The sequence below is a fragment of the Leuciscus leuciscus genome, assembly GCF_965113295.1.
Source record: "Leuciscus leuciscus genome assembly, chromosome: 10".
Classification (NCBI taxonomy): Eukaryota; Metazoa; Chordata; class Actinopteri; order Cypriniformes; family Leuciscidae; genus Leuciscus; species Leuciscus leuciscus.
The window spans coordinates 10,648,565-10,667,787 of NC_138734.1; the positions used below are offsets into that span (position 1 = coordinate 10,648,565).

Genomic DNA, 19,223 nt, shown 5'->3' on the forward strand with positions numbered 1-19,223 from the left:
ATGACCTTTAAGGTTTGGAGACATACGTAAATGACAGAATTTTATTTTGGGCCAACTATTCCTGTCATATAGTGCTCCTGCAAAGCTATCATTTTTATTCATTAATTTAGGATGAGCCTAAAATGATATAGGCTAATTAACCCTTTCACGCATAGTGGTCACTACAGTGGACAGCTGTTAAAAAAGCATTTTCTTGAATTTGCACGGGTTTTTATGGCAAAGTTGCACATCAATCTCTTCATTGGACCCTGGTGCATCATCCTATAAATTGCAATCAAGTGGCAAGCCTTTGTGTTTCGATTTTTTCCCCCTCCAAACCAAGATGGCCAAGGGTCAGTCAGACATGCCAAGTTGCTCCAGAATATCCACCCATTCCTTCTATCCTAGGAGACTCTTGTAGGTAAAAAAAATATTGCAGCATAAAGCAATATCTAATGAGTCATATCACAGTAAAATTTTCCAAGTTTTGATTTTAGATTGAGAGAAAACTCTGATTAATCACATGTCCACTGTAGTGGACGTCATGCATGCAATGGCTATATTTCAGATACAATTCATAATTATAATGTGAATATTGTTTTTGAAATTTAAAACTTAAAAACTTAATATGCATTGACTTTTTCTACTGTAAATAAATGTATTTGTATTATTAGAATGTAATTTTCATTGACATCGAAAAAAGTCATGTGATTACATAATGTATGACACTTGTAATGCATTACTTTACTTGTTAGATCAAAAAGTAATCTGATTTTATAATGCATGTTATTGTAATGCATTTTTTACTCATAACATCAAAAAGTAATCTGATTACATAATGCATGTTACTTGTAATGCGTTTCCTTTCTCATAACATCAAAAAGTAATCTGATTATGTAATGTGCGTTATTGTAATGTGTTTTTTTACTCATAACATCAAAAAGTAATCTGATTACGTAATGCATGTTACTTGTAATGCGTTTCTTTACTCGTTACATCAAAAAGTAATCTGATTAGGTAATGCATGTTACTTGTAATGCGTTTCTTTACTCGTTACATCAAAAAGTAATCTGATTAGGTAATGCATATTACTTGTAGTTAATTACTTGTTAGATCAAAAAGTAATCTGATTAGGTAATGCATGTTACTTGTAACACATTACTTTACTTGTAACATCAAAAAAGTAATCTGAATGCGTTATGCATGTTACTTGTAATGCGTTACCCCCAACACTGATCATTTCAGATGAGATTGAAAAAACGTATCGCTAGGTTTTCTCAGAGGAGGGCTATGATAGAAATGTGCATGTCCATCTTGAACATAATCAGAATTATCAGCTAATAAGGGTAAATCTCCATACTCTGGTGCACTGGAGGGAGCATCTGAGTGGTTTCCACAGTTGTACCTTGACAGGCTGTAGAAAATTCTGATGGAATCACGTCCTCATGTTCTGATATCAAAGATACGCAAAGTGCAACTTGTATGAAGTTGTATGAAGCCATTGCAATATTTTGCATTTATATTTTTTGTATATATTTTATAGTTTTCACATTATTTGATATAATTGCATTGATTAGTGTGTTAAATTCACACACTTTATCTGTTTGATTATTGTCTTATATTTAATACAGTATATCTTCAGTTTAAACCAACCGCATGCTGTCCACTCAAGTGGACATCTGAAGATCTCTTTGAAAAATTTGTAAAAAAATAAAATAAAAATCAATTCTTGTTTTTCATGCCCTAAGAGCAATAAAAACACATAGGAAAAAAATCCTGACTGAGGGTATCATAATTCATGCATGAAAGGGTTAAAACTCCTTTATTGAGTAAATATAAATGGTCCTGGATTTTCTTGCAATGCAAAGTATGCAGAAAATAACAGGATAATGTGTGCCTATCTAGAAAATTTTTGTCTTTAATCAGAAACAAACCATAAAGCATACACCATAACGTAAATATATTTCAACTCTTAAAGGGGGTCGTCAGACGTCACCATAAAAAAAAAAAAGAGAAAAAGAGAGTGAATAAATAACGCAAACCATCTTGTCCGTTTCTGTTTTCATTGCACATAGGGCCTATTTTAGAAAATATAAAAGGTTTGCAGGCTTTACATGATCACAGCAGGAGTTAAAATATTGCTATTATTGTGATTTTATATCTTTAGTCTCAGAAAATGCTTTAAAATACACCAGCTAATGAGGTTCATTTATTGAGTACAATGAACAGGACATTGACCTGCTGACATATTTTTTTAAATGTGGGGTTTCAGTGTGGATATAGTACAGTAGTTTTAAATCATGATAAAGTACAGTAGAAAAATCATGTAAGCATAAGCAAAAAATTATATTTTTATTGCCAAGTAGGCTACATAACATTTGGTATAAAATATGAATTTCTTCTTAAACATGGGGGGAAATGCCCTGACTTGAGCACAAAATTAAAGTACCACTTTTAAGTATAAAACATTACATAGAAACATCAATTCACTTTTATCAAAAGAAACATTTACACATCATATACAAACATCTAGATTAGAATTTTGAAGGTCTGTTTCTATCCCTCAAGTTCTCAAGCGGATTAAATAAATGACTGATTTTGAAGTATGGGAGAATAAAACTGAGCTAATTAAAGTTAGTCAGTGGTGAAGTTAGTTCAAACTGAGTCATAGTCTACAACTGATTGTAATTAGTCCTTTGTGTAATTTGTTTTTTAAATTAGCCCTGTTATAATGATATATTTACTGTATATTCTGCAGCCATAGTCAGAACTAGACTTTAATTCTGCATCTTAATATCACCTTAAAGACAACATGAAACGGAATTAGAAATACATTTCTTCAGTAAATGTCTATTATTGTGGAAAACATATAACTGAATGTCCTTCAGGGTTTGATCATGAAAAGTAGACACCAGTCTTGCAGCAGAAAAAAAAATTGGTTACAGAGGTAAAGAAAAAGACATTTTAATGAAAACAACCAGTTTTTCTTGAGAATAACATGCATGATGTATCTTGCACAATAAGACCAGGGACATTTATTCAGAAAGCAACCAGTCTATTTTGATTTTATGTTGTGTTTAAGGGGAGTGCAGTGTAAATGTCTTTGGTCTGGATCCAGATGTTCTAAGCTGAGAAGCTGGAGGTCTTAGGGTAGCAGGTTGTAGAGGGGAGCGAAGGGAGGAGGGTTGGGCTGTACATGGGATGTATCTGATGATCCTCCTGGAGATGCACTAGATCCTGCTGCTGCAGGGGCTGCTGGAGAAACATAAACTGATGCTCTCTGGAAGAAATATGGAGAAAATACATTACTTCAAGGTGAAACTAATCATCTTTTCAGCTTTAAAATTTCAGTATACAGCTCCAAAAGATTTGATGAAGCGAAATGTGCAGAGAACAGTTTGTATCAGCTATGTATTTCAGTGAGCCCAGAATAGAAACATTGGGTTAAATGGTTCATTATCTAATTTAAATTTCAGCATCAGTACTGAATAAAAAAAAATATTGACAATTAGTCCAGATTCTGGATAGGAGATTCTGGAATTGTCTTGGATTTCAGGGCAAACTGAGATGTTGTCTAGGTGGGCTGCTCATTCCTCAGTGACCATTTTCTGTTTTAACTTAGTAAGCCATATTATACTATTTTCTTAGCTTATTTGTTGTGTTCATGATGAACATACCGAATATCTTGTGCTTAGCAATGTGTGTTTAAGTTGGCCAGAGGAACTTTTTGCAGTGATGCTTCCAAGAGCAACTCTAGATCACTCAACAGGGGTGAGGGTGCTGGGAGATCCATGATCTGGGATTGGTTGGACTTCTGGCTAGCGTTCTCGGCAGGGAAGGGGTGTGATCAGGACAAGCCCAAGGATCAGTGTACTTAGGCACAGTTTTATAAGGGAATGCTGTGGGATTTTGGACTGGGATCATTCTGTGAGTATGCATCACATCACCAGGGGATTTGATAGGGAGTCTCACACTAATTTTACGGTGCACAAAAAGTCTGCAGATTGAACTCCGCAACTGAATCATACCATAAAAGACCATGAGCGGAATCTGTGTCTGTGTGTGTGTGTGTGTGAGCGTGATGAACTGACCGGGTAGAGCTGGTGTCCTGTGTGTGTGTTAGGGTCCATTAGCAGGGGTGCAGTGGGGGATGAACAGTTGGCCCCATCAAAGGAGAACAGAGATGAACCTCTCCACTGGGACACATCAAGACCGACCACCCCACTCCTCTGGCGAGAAGAAAAAAAGTGTAAGCATCATCTCTGGTTGCCGTATGCAATTTCAATAGAATATTTATCCAAACAGTTTCTTAATTGCCCCAGAAAGTATAGTTTACTTCTGCATTCCAATCCCAGAATTATGGAAAGCGCCCATTGTTTATTTGTATATTTCTGTTGAGCAGGGAGATTATGTGTATGAGCCAATGGATTCATGTTTTAATTTGATTTAAATGCATCAGTACAATCTGTTTTGATCCTGCACTGCAAAACATTTTCCTACTCAGTATTTTTGTCTTGGTTTCCTTTTAAACTATCTTAACATTCTTGAGAAGCAAAATTACTTAAGATATAATGTCTTGTTTTCTGAAAAACTGATCAAAATTAAGCAAGTTTAGGTTTAAGACAAAAAAAGTGGGGTCAGAAAAATAAACTTAATTTTAAGGGAAAATAAGTTTATTTTGCTTACCTCATTGGTAGATATTTGTTTCTTGTTTTAAGCATAAAGTCAAGTTTGATACAAAACAACACTTGTTACAAATCAACACTCAGTAAATACTGAGGAAGAACATATTTTTTTGCAGTCATCGTGATTGAAGTGATTATGCGGGTCTTAAGTTTTGAAACTTCTTAAAAGGGTATTTAAAAGCAATAAAGTTATTAAAAGTATTAAAGTGAAAATAGAACAGACATCAGCATAAAAATAGCTCATTATATGCAGTCTTTTATGCTTTCATAAATCCTCATTGTGACTTTTTATGCATGTAAGCCATATATAGTCATGGCCAGAATTATTGACACCCTTGGTTAATATGATCAAAGACGGCTGTAAAAATAAAGATGTAAAAAAAGATGGCTGTTTTTATTTTTTTATTAGAAATTTTACTTTTCATTGAAGTAAAATAATTGAATGTGGGGAGAAATTCACACTATGTAATGTTTTTCTCCAAAACATGTTGGCCACAATTATTGGCACCCCTATAATTTTCTACGAGTACAATATCTCTGAAGTATATTCCCATTCATATTTACATTTTTAACACACCAGGGTAACCAGGAACATGAAATTGTCTAGCTGTGACTTCTTGTTTCACAGGAGTATAAATATGAGAAAACACAAAGGCCAAATTCCCTTAATCATCCATCACAATAAGTAAAACCAAAGAATATAATTCTGATGTGCATTTCCATTCCATTCCATTTCCACCATCGGGGCAATAATTAAAGCTACACTGTGTGATATTTTCCCCCATCTAGCGGTGAAATTGTATATGACTACCCAGTGAATATTAGTTTTTGTTCCTTTCAATTTCGAGGGCGTTTTAACTCCTACGGTGGCCGTATTATTCCAAGATTAACATGGCTTCCAGTTCGACTTCGTCCAATTGCGCCTTTAAAACTATCACCTGTGATCTGTCGCAGCACAGATTTATGTTACAAGTTATACAATACTTTTTCACCATTGATGTGAGGAAAAGTAACGCAAGTTATACTAGAGACAAGCAACTAAATAAAATAAAACTTTGAATTTACACAAATAGGCTGAATTACCTGTCGAGAAGAAAGCAGGCAACTTCGGCATCCGTTTTAAAATCTTTGCTCCTCATGAGCTCTTTCCATCTAGGAAAAGTTACTCCAACATTGATTTTGGTCTTGCTGATTTGCCTGTCGCGTTGACGTTTTAATTCTCTCTTTCGCTTCCTTGGCAACTCTGTCCTCGAAAATAGGCGTGATCCTCCATCAGCAATCTTTCAAATCTGCCGGCAGTCGCGAGTAATCTCCCCTCGCATTCGTCTCTGTGTCACTGAGTGTAAAGCGCGAAAGGCGAAGCTTGAATTTACAGGTATGTCCCTCTTTGGCTAATGTAGTTTCAAGATGGAGGGGCAACATGGCGACCGGCATTTGAACCCCTCACCCGTATGTACTTTCAATGGCAGATTATAAACTTACGAGAATACTTTATTACTTGAAAGAAGTAAATATACATAAATGAGCACATATATTTTTGAAAGAGCTAAGTGTTTTTTGCTAAGAATAAAAAATAAATAAAAATAAAAAAATAAAAAATCACACAGTGTAGCTTTAAGAAATTCCAATCAACTAAAGATGTTACAAATCTGCCTGGAAGAGGACTTTTGTCTATATCGTCCTAATGCACGGTGAGGAGTAAAGTTTGAGTGGCCAAAGACTTGGGGTCAGAAAGCCAAAAAAAATTCAAATAGCCCCTACATCAGCACCATTTTCTTTGAAGAACAAACTCCAGCATATTCAGTTGTCAGACATATAAAAATTGCTTCTTGGCAGCAAACACACTAGATGGGTTATGAAATAAAAAGAGTACCCCATGCTATTTTTAAAAAATTTTCTGCTGGAGATCCTGGACTTCTTGTTCTGATACATGGCATCATGGATTCTAACGTGCCAGCAGCCATATCACCCTGTAGCTCAAGACTGGTTGCCCACTGAAGCTAAGCAGGGTTGACCCTGGTCAGTACCTGGATGGGAGACCTCCTTGGAAAACCAGGTTGCTGCTGGAAGAGGTGTTAGTGAGGCCAGTAGGGGGCGCTCACTGTGTGGGTCCTAATGCCCCAGTATAGGGATGGGGACACTATACTGTCAAAAAGCACCGTCCTTCGGATGAGACGTTAAACCAAGGTCTTGTCTCTCTCTGGTCATTAAAAAGCCCAGGATATCCTTGGAAAAAAAGTAGGGGTTTAACCCCCGGCATCCTGGCCAAATTTTCCCACTGGCCTCTATCCATCAAAATACTAATCATCCCCATATAAACACTGATTGGCTGCATCATTCTGTCTCTTCTCCACCAATAAGCTGGTGTGTGGTGGGCCATCTCAAGTCAAGTCACCATAATTTATATAGCGCTTTTAACAATATAGATTCGTTCAAAGCAGCTTTACAGTGATAATAGGAAATTAAAGTAACAGAGATTGTTTGGGCTTTACAGCAGCTCTAGAATAATGTTATTGTCCAGCTAAAGTTAGTTTTGATTGATTCACTTCCGTTGCAAAGATCATTAGTTATTAACTTAGGGGCCTCTAACACAACACCGTTCTCTCACCGTTCCCCCTAACGCGCTCCGGCCCGCTCAACAACAGTGCCTGGTGGCTCAAAAACGCAAAACCCTGAAATAGGTTCCAAGGTACAAGCGTTGAAAAATTTTGAAAAACTTTATCATCTCCGCATAAACTTAAAAAACGCGAATCTGTGAAAACGCTGACGGCATGCACATGCGTATTACGTGTTTAGTCTATTGTTATGCGCGTTTGAATATATATTTGCGCAGGCGTTCAGTCTTTCTTTTCAAATTGACCTCAACAAATTACTTTTCTGGCCTTAAATATTCATAATACAGATTTTTTTGCTTTGCCGCTTCCGCATATCCATGTGAACTGGAATCATTCTGACAATGTTTTATCTCAGCCCGTTCTCATACCCAAAACGTCACTTTTTCGTCACTTTCAACCATGCTTCAATATCCGATGCACAAAGCACCCTTTAGCGTCCATATGAGACGCATAACCCTACCACATACCTAAACCTACCCATAACCGAAGCGTCACATATGGACGCTAAAGGGTGCTTTGTGCGTCGGATATTGAAGCATGGTTGAAAGTGACGAAAAAGTGACGATTTGGGGTGAGAATGTGTTGTTTATCTGTACAGAGGTAAAAGGAAGGGAAGGAGGCCTTCACAGGGGAGAGACTAGTTGACACTTCAGGACTGCGTTGTCGTCGTGTCCAGGCGCAGGTCCTTCATCAGATCTGGATACGGCCTGGATCCGGCGGACTGCGGTAAACCTCGGGATAAACAGAGAGCCTATTAGCGTAGACGCCATTCTTCTTATGATGTAACGAGTACATCAGGATTTATGGGAAGTGTTTCCGGTTCCGGCTGACCTATGCAGCCTAACATTGAATTATATAAGTTGATAATGTGTTATGTGTATGCTAGGTCAAAGAGATGTGTTTTTAGAAGTATTTAATAAGAGGGTCCCGATAATTGTGGCCAATGTGTTTTGGAGAAAAACATTTATTAATGTGATTTCCCCCCCACTTTCAATTCTTTTACTTCAGTAAATCTTCAGTTTAGATAAAAAAAAATGGAATGAAAAATCAAAAGGATAAACAATGCAGATTTAATTGTACAGCCATCTTTGATTATATTTACCAAGGGTGCCAATAATTCTGACCATGACTGTATAACCCGAATGCCCGTCTTGGGGAACTTTCATTCAGCAGCCGTCTAAATTGGCACAGTTTCCCCCAATTGTTGAGACACATTTCCTGAAAGCAATACCACATTAATCAAAACTATTAACACAAAGCCAAAACCACCAATTCAATATCGCAAAATTCAAACGTTTAAGTCTAAATGAAACACTGTGTTAAATTTTTTTCAATCCAATTCAAACACAAACCATCAAATACACTGAACACAATTACACATTGTGAGACCTGTTTAAAATAATAGTTACAACGATCTTAGCAAACTGAAATGAATCAGGTTAGCAAAAGATATCTACTGTGAACTTGCAAACGTATTCTTAACCCTTTATTTTTTTCCACATTTTGTTGTTGCAGCTGCTTTAAATGACATTTTTAATGACAAAGCAAATAAATAAATACATTTATTAAGAAATGTATAAAACAAGTATTTATACCCTTTTCTGGGACACTTGAAATTTAGCTCAGGAGCAATTTCACTGCACTTCTATACTTCGACTGGAGTTAACCTGTGGCAAATTCAATTGAATGGACATGATTTGAAATGGCACACACCTGTCAATAAAAGGTCTAACAGCTGAAAATACATATCAGAGCATAAACTAAGCCATGAGGTCATAGGAACAGGGTGCAGAGCTCAGTGACAGGATTGTGTCTAGACCAGGGGAAGACTACCAAAAAATCTGCTGCATTGAAAGTTCACAGTAGCATGAAGCCTACATAATCCTTCATGGAAGAAGTTTGGAACAACCAGGACTTTTCCTAGAGCTGGCCTTCTGGCCAAACTGAGCAATCGATGGAGAAGGGCCTTGGTTAGAGTGGTGACCTAGAAGCTGATGGTCACTCTGGTTGAGCTCCATGATCATATATGGAGATGGGAGAAACTTACGGAAGGACAAACATCACTGCAACACTCCACCAATCTGGGCTTTATGGCAGAGTGGACAGACTCAAGCCTTTCTTCAGTGAAGACACAAGAAAACCCTCTTGGAATATGCAAAAAAAAAAAAAAAACACCTAAAGGACCCTCCAACTTTGAGAAACAAGATTCTCTTGACTGATGAACCTCTGTTCCAAGCATCATGTCTGAAGGAAACTAGGCACCGTTCATCACCTGCACAATACCATCCCAACAGTAAAATGTGGTGGTGGCAGCATCATGCTGTGGGGGTGTTTTTCAGCACCAGGGACTGGCGGACTCGTCAGAGAAGGAAAGCTCAAACCAGAAAAATACAGTGCTTACCTTAATGAAAACCTAGTCCAGAGGATCTGCAGAGAATAATGGCAGAAAATCCCCAAATACAGATGTACAAAGCTTGTTGAATCATACCCCAAATGACTTGAGGCTGTAAAGGTGCTTCAATTAAATACTATCACGATTTCCAGTCACCAGCCCAGTCACCGCAAAACTACATTTCCCAGCAAAATCCTTCATGGCTCCCAACTGCACACACTCAATCACCACCCGCACCTGCCATCAATCATCCTCATCAGCAGCACCACATCACATTGGCTGTTTCTCAAAACCAAGAATGCAAAGAACGGACTTGTGTTCTTGGGGAGAACGCTCTTGCTAGTTGTTCTTGGAAGAATGAACTCACACGGTGACAAGCACACAGAACGCTGCGGACAGTTTGAGACGATGTGTTCTTGCTGGTATTGCGCAATAATACCCCCGCACAGACGCCGTCTGCAGTACGGAAACATAACGCGATTTAAATAAAGTTTAAACGGGTTAAATAACGTGTTTAAATAACCCAAACATAACCCTTCCTCGAATGCCGAAATGAATGCTGGGATATTTCTGCCGTCAAGTTCACACAAGTTACCAACCGCTGCATCCTCTGTAAAATGGGCGTGTCAAGAACACTTCTGGGATTTTTAACCGTTCTTGCCAAAATGCAAACTTGTGTATTGGGACAGTACTTGGGCAGCGAATGATGACGTTTCACAAGTTCACAAGAACACAAGTACAGACAAGAACGCATATTGAGAAACAGCCATTGTCTGGTCTCATCTGGACTTACCTGACTGCTTACCTGCCTTGTGGATACTTACCCCTTGCGATCATCATCATCTTCCTTGCACTGACAATCTTCATTCATCCATACCTGCAAAGGACAAAGAAATTTGAAATTACCAGCTAAGTGATGACTCAGTGACTTTCTCTGACACTTTTGACTTACCTGATTCATACTTGTGTTGGCACGTTACAATAAAGAACTTGTATCTTTGAATCAGCTGTCTCCTCTTCTGACTGTGACAAATACTGAGTTGAGGGTATGAATACTTATAGCCTACTGACACAGTGTCAGAGATATTTAACTGAATAAGCAGAAACCATTAAAACATTTACAAACATTTCTCTTCAACACTTCAGAGGTTTACCAGGAGGATAATTTATTTAAAAAATAAGCCCAGAAGTTTCTCTTCATTGTGCTCTGCTGACAGATTTTTAAAAAGCCCTTCCAGCGGCCCGACAGATGTGCAGTGTTTTATGTGATTTGCGGTCCAATATTTTCCCACTTAAAGTCTTTAAAGCTGCACTCTTTTGACCTTTGTGAATAATTGGACCAATGTAGGTAACTGATTTTCATTATTTTGCATAAGTGTTTCCAGAAGAGCATCTGTGTCTTCAGCACTATTCTGATGAGATTAAATTCCTAAACAGTGTCTGAGTTCATCTGTCATTTCAAGTACTGATTCAGACAGGATTGGGATCTTTGTAGTCATTACCAGGGTGGAAGCGTCTGTTGTCTGGATGTCAGTGTAAAGGAAGGATTACACCAATTGTTATTTTACCCAGGAAGTTCTGTAAAAGTTCTAAATTCATTAAAAATATGCATAAAAAATTGCTTTAGTTTCAGTATTCCAGTGGTTCTCAATTCCTGTCCTGGAATTCTATCAGATGAAGTACACATCTAATATAACCAAATTACATACATTTTCATATTAAACATTGCAACAGACATTTAGCACACAGTTTATCACTTGACAATTTATATAAACTAAATAATATTTTAATATTTATTCAATAAAAATACACATTAAATAAAAGTATGTAATTTATATTTATTTTTAGAAGTATATGTCATCATACCTCAAACTTCTCTAATATGCACTACTGAATTTTTGTCTGTATTTTTGTACAGGGACAAGGAAGGAAGGAAGGGACTTTTTTTAAAAGTTTGCAATTAACACACACACACACACACACACACACACACACACACACACACACACACACACACACACACACACACACACACACACACACACACACACACACACACACACACACACACACACACACACACACACACACACACACACACAGATGGTTTAAATTGTTGCTTTTTTGTTCCCTCCTCTCAAGTAACACCATCGGTCAAACATGGTGACAGCAGCATTATGTTCTGCGTTTCTATTTGCAGGAGAAACTAGAAAGCTTGTTTGCATCAAAGAAAAATACACAAACATCCTTGAGGAGAATCCGTTTTGGTCAGCCAAACATCTGCGTTTAGGCCAAGATTGACTTTGCTAGGAAAAGACAATTCATGAATATGATGAATTTCCAATCCTTCAACACTGGAGGATTACTGGAAACAAAGTGGAAATCTCTGCAGCTGTTTTCTGCTTTATCAATAAACAAAAGAATGTCACCAGATTCCCAAGAGATCACAAAAACTTTCTCTTTCTTTCTAATTTGAGAATGTCATGTTCAATTAAACACATGCCAAATATCCAGGATGTTGGCATGTGATGTGAAAGCAGCATTATATAAGGACTGCAGAAAATGATGAAACAATTAAAAACCTGTAAAAAAAGATTTGTTGTCTTCTTACAGACTACTATTCCCTTTTCACTCTCCTCTCTCGCTTTGTCTAAAGAGCACATGGGCAAACACACATTATTACTTGATATTACCTTGTTCTTTTTTGTGTGATTTTGTTCTTGTTGACAACATGACAATTTGAGCTATTTTAGATTGCAGACACCCGAAGCACAAAGCATACTTCGCTTGTCTGTATTATGGAAAGTGTGTGTCTACTGAACAGGGTTCTTATTCACGCTATTATTTAGGCTCTGTCCCAAATGCCACACTTCATGTGCACTTGTGGTCTTACAATGGCTGCCATGTGCACAAGACCATAGGGTGTCCCATTTGTTATTTTAGGTATTAGAAGGGAGCGTCCCCTTTGCGGCCGATATGCACCCTCGATGCACACTTTTGCCAAGCAAAGCACCATTACTTGTGGACTCGTATGAAGATCGAGAGGGCTTCGGGTTCCATTCGAGACCAGGCCTAACAAGCACATCCCACAGTTTAGCAACACTACACTGCATTTTGCAGCAATCACTTGAACTGATTTGGGCATTAAGTTTAGGCTTTTAGGGAGGGACAAAAGTGTACCAGAAAAGGGGTGCATTGGATTTATAACACAAGACCAATTTTGAAACTGAATGTGGCACAATGATCACTTAATCACAATTGTCTTATTTTCCTGATCACTGGAAGCCAAAATCATAACTGAAAATCAAATTCAATATCGCCCACACCTAGCAGAGATTTTTATAGGAGTAAACCATTGCAGATCTTTTTGGATTTTAGTTTAGGGTCCATTTCTCACTATTAACTAACTATTACCAATGACTTTTCCCTTAATAAACTCCTCTAACTACTGCTTATTAATAGTTAGTAAGGTAGTTGTTAAGTTTAGGTATTGGGAAGGATTAAGGGATGTAGAATATGGTCATGCAGAATAAGGCATTAATATGTGCTTTATAAGTATTAATACACAGCCAATATAGTCAAATGCATGCTGTAAGCAACTAGGTAATTAGACCCTGAATTAGAGAAATAGAGACCCTAAACTAAAGTGTTACCGAAAGTATATATCTCTAAAGTATCAGTTTAAAAGTCAGATTAAATTTCATGGGCCAAAAAGGTCCATTGTCTATTGAAAATAGTGTAGTGATGTGTGAAGCACAGCTCACAATACACTTTCAAACCAAGCACCTTTCTGTTAGTCAATGCGGTGAACGTGTGACCAACTTGAATCCGTAGACAAATGTGTGTGAAGGAATCTTTCACCCTTCATTTGAAATTCCCATGAAAATTTTCAGAACAACGGTAAATGTGACCACCCCGTTAATTTGGATAGATCATGAATGGGGAGAATTAATATTTTATAAAATGGACTTACAATTAAATTGAAGTTTAAATTCTGATTCTAAACGGTGCACAATTTTACTGCAGAGTACTCTTTTTCTTTGTTTCTCACCATGTCTTTGAAACTGCCCAGTACAGCAGTGGTCAGGATTCCAAACACGAAGGCCAGAAGGTTGAGGGCAGTTAGGATCCAGAGGAGAACATACAGAGAAAGGACATCCTGACAGCTCTGCACACCAACAAACTCATAGTAATTGTTCAGATATCCTCCACTGGAAAAGAAAGCAAGCAGGCAAATCCTTGTCATGGTATTACATGATTATGTGCTATTTCACATTAATAACTAATTTACTGCAACTAGATGTTCTGTAGAAAGTGTAAGTGGTTCATGCTATGTATGGTGCGAAATGAGTTATGTGCTTCCTTGCTTACTTTTAGGAATTTAAACCCTCAAAATATGAATAATAGCAATAGTTATATTTGCCTTAGCTATCTCTTTTATGCTATGGGGTGGACAGATAACAACTTTATTATTATTATTATTTATTTAGCATTATTGATGAGTGTTTCTTTAAAGTGTGTCTTCACAAATATGTGAATTACTTACTTGGCACAATCATACAAATCACAACAGTAACATGTTCCACTGCGAACTTTCATTTCACAGGACTCTGTTAGTCCTTGACAGGGAACCTACAAAACAAATGAGTATAGAAATAAAATATTATATTCAACACTTGAATGTGGTTTCAAGTTTCATAAAAAAGCAACAATTTGAACAAAAAGCGGAGAAAATCGCATTTTGTCAAAGACTATGTCTGGATCCCTTTCAGAACAATGATCAAAATTCATAGATGGAGTAGATCGCTTCCATCAACACCCCCAAAGCTTCACAGTCCTATAGCTCGTCCTGGGTCGACATCTCATTCGGTAACATTAGGCAGTTGTGATTTATTTGCTGTTTAATGTTTGATGATTGTGTTATTTTATATGTGTATATGCTTCTATAACTTGTTTCTGCTTTATCTTTTCCTGTGTTTTGATCCGGAGATTCTGTACTATTTTAGAAGTTGAGTAATAGCTCCCCCTACCGTATAACAGTGAAAACATGGATTGCCGGAAAGTTCCGTCAATGGAGGGGAAAGAGTTAACTTTACTTAATTAAGACTTTAATCTTTACTTTACTTAAGATTGGCAGAATACTACGAGTGCACATTCAATAAAATGATGAACCACATTTCTTTTTCACAAGGGATATTTTACAGAACTGAAAGTAAAGCAAGAGGATTTGACTCACTGTAGCGTAGTAGTTCTCATAGATGTAACTATTTCCACTGGTGTAGAACTGACATCTTCCTGCCCTCATTGGACGCATATCCTGTTGACAGAGTGTAAGAAATGTCTACAGTTTGTCTTTTTCCTTTGAAACTTTTGTAACTTTTTTTAATACAATTCCCTTTTTGGAGTGACAAGTAACAGTAGAATGCCTTTTGTTTGAAGAAGCTCACAGTGGGATTTTCTTCTCACCACACCTTATCCCTTCAATCCCATCGCTCTTCTCTTTATGGGCCGCATCCATGCTGCTAAGACAGAAGATGATCTGTCCTCTGAATTTTTACACAAGTACTAAAGAGCGCCAGTATTCAGTGACTTCCTCATCCCTCCAAATGAAGCCCTTGAATATATTTTGACACTGAAATCTGTGACTGGTTGCATAAACTGTTTAGACTAGTCTTACAAGTTGTTCATCTTTTTTTCTTTTTTTTTCAAGACCGGTTGTAACTTTTAAAAGTCAGTTACATAAAAGGTAGATTAGTCTAAATTGAATCCAAAAAGTAGCCCAAGACTGATTATCTTCAATTAACTGCTAGATAGTCAGACTAGTTTTTAAGACACAGTCTTATCATATTGGCTATGTTCATGCAACTGGCTTCTGGACTGAACATTTTATGATTGTGCAGACACAAGAATGCAGATCTCCAGTATAATACCCTTTGGTTGCTATAGCACCACTAATGGTGAATGGCATCTAGGCAGTTGCTAAGGTGGTTTTTATGCAAAATTGTGAATGGTTAATGTACTCACAATGTTGAGTAGGATGAAAACGCCATCAACCAAAAGACACAAGAAGCTGGAAATTATACCAAAACTCAGGAACACGATGGCTGCAATCAGCTGGACAGAAAAAGAAAAATGGATTATACATACAAATATACATTTGGATTGACATACTATGAAGAGCCAAACAAGCCAAAATTCATTCTTCTACTCTCACACACATACATTCTCCTTTCACGTACATAGGCAACATTTCTACTCTCACAGACACATAGCCTACATTCTCCTTTCACGCGATCGGGGTCACGTCGGGACAGGTCCTGATCAGCATGGCTGAGGTAGATGAGGCAGCCAAAGGTGCACTTCAGCAAGCTATTGGAGTTTTAAAGGTATAGCGGAGGATTTTCCCGAATTTTAGAAAAGAACCGCCCTCTCCACTTTTTGAAGAAATGCACATACGCAACACTCTACTTGCTCCCGAGAGGGAACGCCTATTAAACGTGTGCACGAGAGAGCATGCACGAGCTAATCATAGCTTACATGAACTTTTACTAGCAGTGATTTTAAATGGATTTCTCCAAATAGCATGCCAAACTTTACCTGTCGAGTAGAAACTTCGCGACTGAGGCATCAGTGGGAAGCCCAACCTGTGTTTTGAGCGCACGCCATCGTGTGAATCGTGTGCACGAGCACGTACGACGGCCTTACGTAAACATATGACCAGAATGATTGACACTTAGGAGGACCAATAGTCTTGATGATCCACCCGGAAGAAGAAAATCCTCCGCTATACCTTTAAGAAATATTTTATCATCTCCTGAAACGGTTACATATTTGGCCCTCGTCCCTTGAGCGACCAAGGACAGGCTCATCCGCACATAATCGTCTCGGTTATAACGTAACCTCGGTTCCCTGAGAGAAGGGAACGAGTAGGCTATTGCGTAAGCTTACGCTAAGGGAAAAACTCCTTTTCTCGAAAATATTGAAGCCAAAATGTTAACACGCAGTGCAGCTGCACAGCAGACACCTAGCTGAACTCCTAGAGCGGTCATTGGCTCAAAGAGTATAGAAGTACCAAGAGGCGAAACTCCGTTGCAGTTTTGACAACAATCGCTAGATGGCGCTGCTCTCGCGCTGTCGCCATTTTGGACTGAACCAACGGCTTTACCGTTAGCACAACTACCATAATACAGCATTAACATTATGTCTGGAAATTATTGGAAACAAAGAAAACAGTGTTCTGCCATCAACTGCAACAACTACCAGTGTACAACCAATCAACTAGCATTTCATAGATTCCCCAAAGATCCAGAGAGGTAAAGTAGAAAAGGTTTTTATTAACGTTAAAGTGAGCTAACGTCAACGATAACAGGTGCTGTAACGCTAATGTAAGCTATCCCATAACCGCAGTAACAGTTTGCTAACGTTATGCATTTGGTCGAAATTGAGTCAAGACTCGAAATGGACTTTTTAAATCGCATATTTTCAGAGATATATGAACACCTAACCTGGCAAATGACCGCTTTATTAATTCATTGTTATCACTAAATTAACCCTTTAAATTACTCTATAACTGCAAGAAAATTAAAGCAAAAAATATGAACAAGTTGTGTTCAACATTTTAGGTTGATATCTCAAAAAATGAGCTTTCAGTAAGATTTTATTTGGGCGTAGTAGCAAACCTTTTCACTAGATGGACAGCCAAGCTTCCTTACTGACCATATAAGGGCGCCTCTATTTTCATATACTGTATGTTTTGAGTGATCTGAACCATATATTTCCATAATTTTCATACAATTTTTGAAGTAGACATCCTATTCAGAGGTAGTATGGGTGGTTTGGCAGTATTTGATTTGAATTCAACCTCTAATAAACACATAAAAAGAGCACACACGCACACTAGCACACACACGTAAGGTCTCTCGCTCCCTCACCCTTTCTGCTGTGTGCTCTACACGGTTTGGAGCTGTGCGCTCTTGCTCGCTCGCTCTAGATTCCGGGAGATTTTTTGCTAATTTGCGGGCATCAGGGAGCCGCTATCAATATGCCGGAGACTCCCGAAACTTCCGGGAGACTTGGGATGTCTGCTATAGAGATATTAAAAACTAGAAACTACTATTTAGTTCCCTTAACCACTTTTGAATTGGAACCGGTATCGTTCAATTCTATGACACCTGTGTTGCGTTCAGTCCAAGATGGCGGAGCTGCAGCTCTGCGCATGGGTGCGTTTGTTGCAATGGAACGTTCTATTGAGTTTCGCCTCTTGGTACTTCTATACTCTTTGATTGGCTGTGCTGCGGCAACTGCACTAACCTATGGCGAGGTGGCTAATGCGCGCAAACCAATCAGGCCGCTTCACGCACTAGCGCGTCGAAGGACGCGAGCCACGTCGCTTCTCACTGTTGTCTCGGCCACGGCTCGAAAGCGCGGGGGTCTGCGAGTGAACTGTAGCGAGTAGCCTCGTTTTATTATATTCAAAACCCATTCTGATTTACCGGGGATGGCCTCCCAGACCTTGGCCCGCATAGCTAGGGGTTGAATGATGTCTGGGGAGGGGCCGCTTTGTGATAGGGAACCGGCAGCCCAACTGCTTTGTGCTTGTGACACTTTGGGAACAGTGCTTATGTGCAGGGGAAGAAATGCTTATGATAGGGGAAGCTGCCCTATCTGCATCCTTCATCTCCGTTAGGTTTAACCAGGGATGACATTCAAGCACTGTCAAGTTCGCCATGCTCCTGCCAATCGCCTGTGCGGTTGCCTTGGTAGCTTGCAGAGCTAAGTCAGTAGCGCTGCGCAGGTCTCGAAGGCCACATCCACACGAAGCCAGAGCTTTCCATATCCGATTTTTTTATATTTTTTTTTTATTTTTTTATTACGTTAACATGGCGTTGTCTCAAGAAATATCTGCGCACACACGAAACCACTGAAACCGACTCAAAACGATGTAGTATACATGCCAGACCAGTATGTGGCGCTGTAATTCTACTGAGCCTCTTTTTGAATGCGCCAGTCGAGCCCGCAGTGTAGAGAGCACCATCTCATCGCACTCCAGGCAGCCGCCCTTAGAAAGTGCAGCTTCCGCGTGGTCGCGGCCTAGGCAGGAAGCACAGAGGATGTGGCGATCTCCGCCAAAGAGCGGGCCTCTGCACGAGGCGCAGGAGACCCGAGGCATTTGGAACAATGCCTGAGAATTTGCTCTTTTAGAAAAGAGAGTCGCAGCGGCGAACACTCTAGCTTGTTTTTAAAAAGGATATGGTGCGCCGGATGGCACAGCAGAACAGCGGGCTTAAGGCAGCGTCGAGCTGAGCAGAAGCCGGCGTCCTCAGACTGCGTTGCAGGTGCGTATTCCGCCAAAAAGGCCTTTTCGACGGCTTCAAATCCGGAGGTCAGCGAAGTGAAGACTCGCTGAAGGAGATTAAATCTATTTTTTATGGCGAAAAATGGGCCCTTATATAGATAGAAGCCATGGCCATTCTGGCGGGCTATGACGCGCTAGGCGCGAAGCTGCCTGATTGGTTCGTGCGCATGAGCTGCCTCGCCATAGGCTCGTGCAGT

At 38.9% G+C, this 19,223-nt stretch overlaps 1 protein-coding gene across 1 annotated transcript in view; it reads right to left on the bottom strand.

Moving 5' to 3' along the window:
* Positions 1–2,306: 2,306 nt before the first annotated feature.
* Positions 2,307–19,223, bottom strand: part of LOC309508447 (transmembrane protein 255B) — a 36,040-nt gene continuing 19,123 nt past the window's right edge. Inside the window, exons 4-9 of the mRNA XM_082183087.1 lie at positions 15,696–15,785; positions 14,908–14,988; positions 14,218–14,303; positions 13,723–13,882; positions 4,071–4,208; positions 2,307–3,259 (exon numbers count right to left, since the gene is read on the bottom strand). Of these exons, the coding sequence (XP_082039213.1) occupies positions 3,125–3,259; positions 4,071–4,208; positions 13,723–13,882; positions 14,218–14,303; positions 14,908–14,988; positions 15,696–15,785 (690 nt within the window). The 3' untranslated portion in view covers positions 2,307–3,124. The remainder of the gene's footprint in view (positions 3,260–4,070; positions 4,209–13,722; positions 13,883–14,217; positions 14,304–14,907; positions 14,989–15,695; positions 15,786–19,223) is intronic.